Source organism: Calliphora vicina, chromosome 3 (genome assembly GCF_958450345.1).
Source record: "Calliphora vicina chromosome 3, idCalVici1.1, whole genome shotgun sequence".
NCBI classification, from domain to species: domain Eukaryota; kingdom Metazoa; phylum Arthropoda; class Insecta; order Diptera; family Calliphoridae; genus Calliphora; species Calliphora vicina.
Genome location: NC_088782.1, coordinates 41869756 through 41871695, shown reverse-complemented (window position 1 = coordinate 41871695; position 1940 = coordinate 41869756). Strand labels below are relative to the sequence as shown.

At 32.5% G+C, this 1940-nt stretch overlaps 1 protein-coding gene across 1 annotated transcript; it reads right to left on the bottom strand.

Annotated features, from left to right (window-relative positions):
* Positions 1–454: 454 nt before the first annotated feature.
* Positions 455–1610, bottom strand: LOC135954180 (lectin subunit alpha-like). The gene is made up of 3 exons (XM_065504255.1): positions 1485–1610; positions 724–1413; positions 455–657 (listed from the first exon to the last, which is right to left on the bottom strand). The coding sequence occupies exons 1-3, from the start codon at positions 1599–1601 to the stop codon at positions 598–600; spliced, it is 867 nt and encodes a 288-aa protein (XP_065360327.1). The 5' UTR covers positions 1602–1610; the 3' UTR covers positions 455–597.
* Positions 1611–1940: the final 330 nt, after the last annotated feature.

Sequence of the window (1940 nt, the reverse complement as noted above, 5' to 3'; positions counted from 1 at the left end):
ATCCAGAATAAATATACTTTATAGGGTCGGAAATGAAAAATGTAGAAATTACATATTGAATGACAAACTTATATATACCCATCTAACGAAGGTGAATGGTATAATAATTATAAATATTAAAAATACGCCCTTGAATAAGGTATAATTTTAACTCCCCAAATCTTTGAAGTGGAAAGTTGTGTATTCTGTCGCGATTTTCGAATACTTCTGTTGATATAAGAACTACAATTTCTGCAAATAATTATTGCTTGACATCTTAACTTTACGGTACAAGTTGTTGTATGCTTAATTTCAATCATTTGCAAAAATCATTTATGAGATGCATACACCTTATATAATCCACTGTGCATCGTTTTCAATTTTTCATATACCCGAGGTACCCCACTTTGGCATCTTAAGACTGACCCCTTAGAAATTACAGATTCCCCCACTATGACAGTGCTATGAAAACAGCTTTTAATTATTTTTTAAACTTTAATTATTTATAAATATAAAAAATAAGTTTTATTTGTGTGTAAAAATAATATAGTAGTTAGTATATGGCAACTTAGATAGCTTCATCAGCCAATATTTTTCATTGCATAAAGTCACTCGCTTTTAGGCTCCCTGCTTAATGACAATTAAATTTTGTATAGTCATGGGAAACGAGAATGAACCCTATAGAAAATAAACAAATAAATGAATAAGAAATCAGCAAATTTTATTTATTTCATTTTTCGTTACATTCAACTTCTGACCAAACTGTGAATTTATTTCCGTGGTTGACTTCTTCAATTCATCATTTAAATCGTTGACTTGTTTTAGCATTTTCTCTGTCATTTCTTTCACCGTTACTTGTTGATTATCCAGAATTTTTTGAACTGCTAACTGTGTAGCATTTTGCAGCTGTTGCATCTCTATTTTCCAATCATCTCCCACACGATCGATATTTTGTATTTTAGTATTTATCTGGGAAAGCTGCTGCTTTTGGGCCTCAGCAAATTCTATGGAAATTGATGAACTTGATTGTTTGACAGCATCACATTTCTGCTTGAGATCCTTGTTGTAGGTTTCCAAATAATGATTTTGTTCACATATAAAACCCATTTTAGCAGTGCAATCATTATCATTCCATTGATACAGGGGCTTAGAGGCCCAGATATGAGCACAGTGTTCTTGAGTTCTATAATTGTCGGGATTATTGTCCGACCAAAAGCTAAATGTGAATTGTTTGCCCGTGGCCGACCAGAAGAAGGGTCGTTTGAAGTCGTGACTGGAACTAAATTCATCATTACCGCCCAGCCACAAGTTATGAGATTTTCCTATGACAGTTTTCAACAGATCAATAATGGCATTATTTTTTGCCGCTGTATCAATGATAACAAGCTGGGAATCTCTGCGGGCACACTCATGATAGGCCTGATACCAATTGTACTGCAAAACAATTTTATAATTTCGTTGTAAATTGATTAAGTTTTTCTTGGTATTGAATAAGGGTAAAGTACCTTAAGTTCTGTTTCGATAAGATATTCTCTGCCATCTGATGCTTTGTGTTTTTGTGGTGTACTTGTTACTGCCTGCAGCAAGGCGAAGCTAATTATGAAGACTTGTGTGATCTTCATTGTTTAATATTCAGACTTGTAATATTTAGTTGTTTATGAAATTCACATATTTATACTTGCACAGGGTTCAAATAATGTGTATTCAAAACGAGTTGTGGTTTTCTTATCATTTCACTTATCATTAAACTTTAAAATGAGCACACTACCTTAACAATAGTTAAGATCAGTGATCCTTACAAACACTTGTTTAATTTTATAGTATTTTGCCTCATGCTGATAAAATCTAAAAAACATTATATCCACCAATTCAAAAGTTGTATACGATTATTTTCGGAAACAAAGAATTCTGAATCTGCTGTTAAATAACAATCAATAAAAGGCCTTTTATCAACACCACTC

Coding starts and splice junctions, on each gene's coding strand:
- LOC135954180 (XM_065504255.1), bottom strand. CDS start 1,601: ATGAAGATCACACAAGTCTTCATAATTAGCTTCGCCTTGCTGCAGGCA. Junction 1,414..1,484: donor TTATCGAAACAGAACTTAAG/GTACTTTACCCT, acceptor ATTGTTTTGCAG/TACAATTGGTATCAGGCCTA. Junction 658..723: donor AGTTTGGTCAGAAGTTGAAT/GTAACGAAAAAT, acceptor TATTTTCTATAG/GGTTCATTCTCGTTTCCCAT.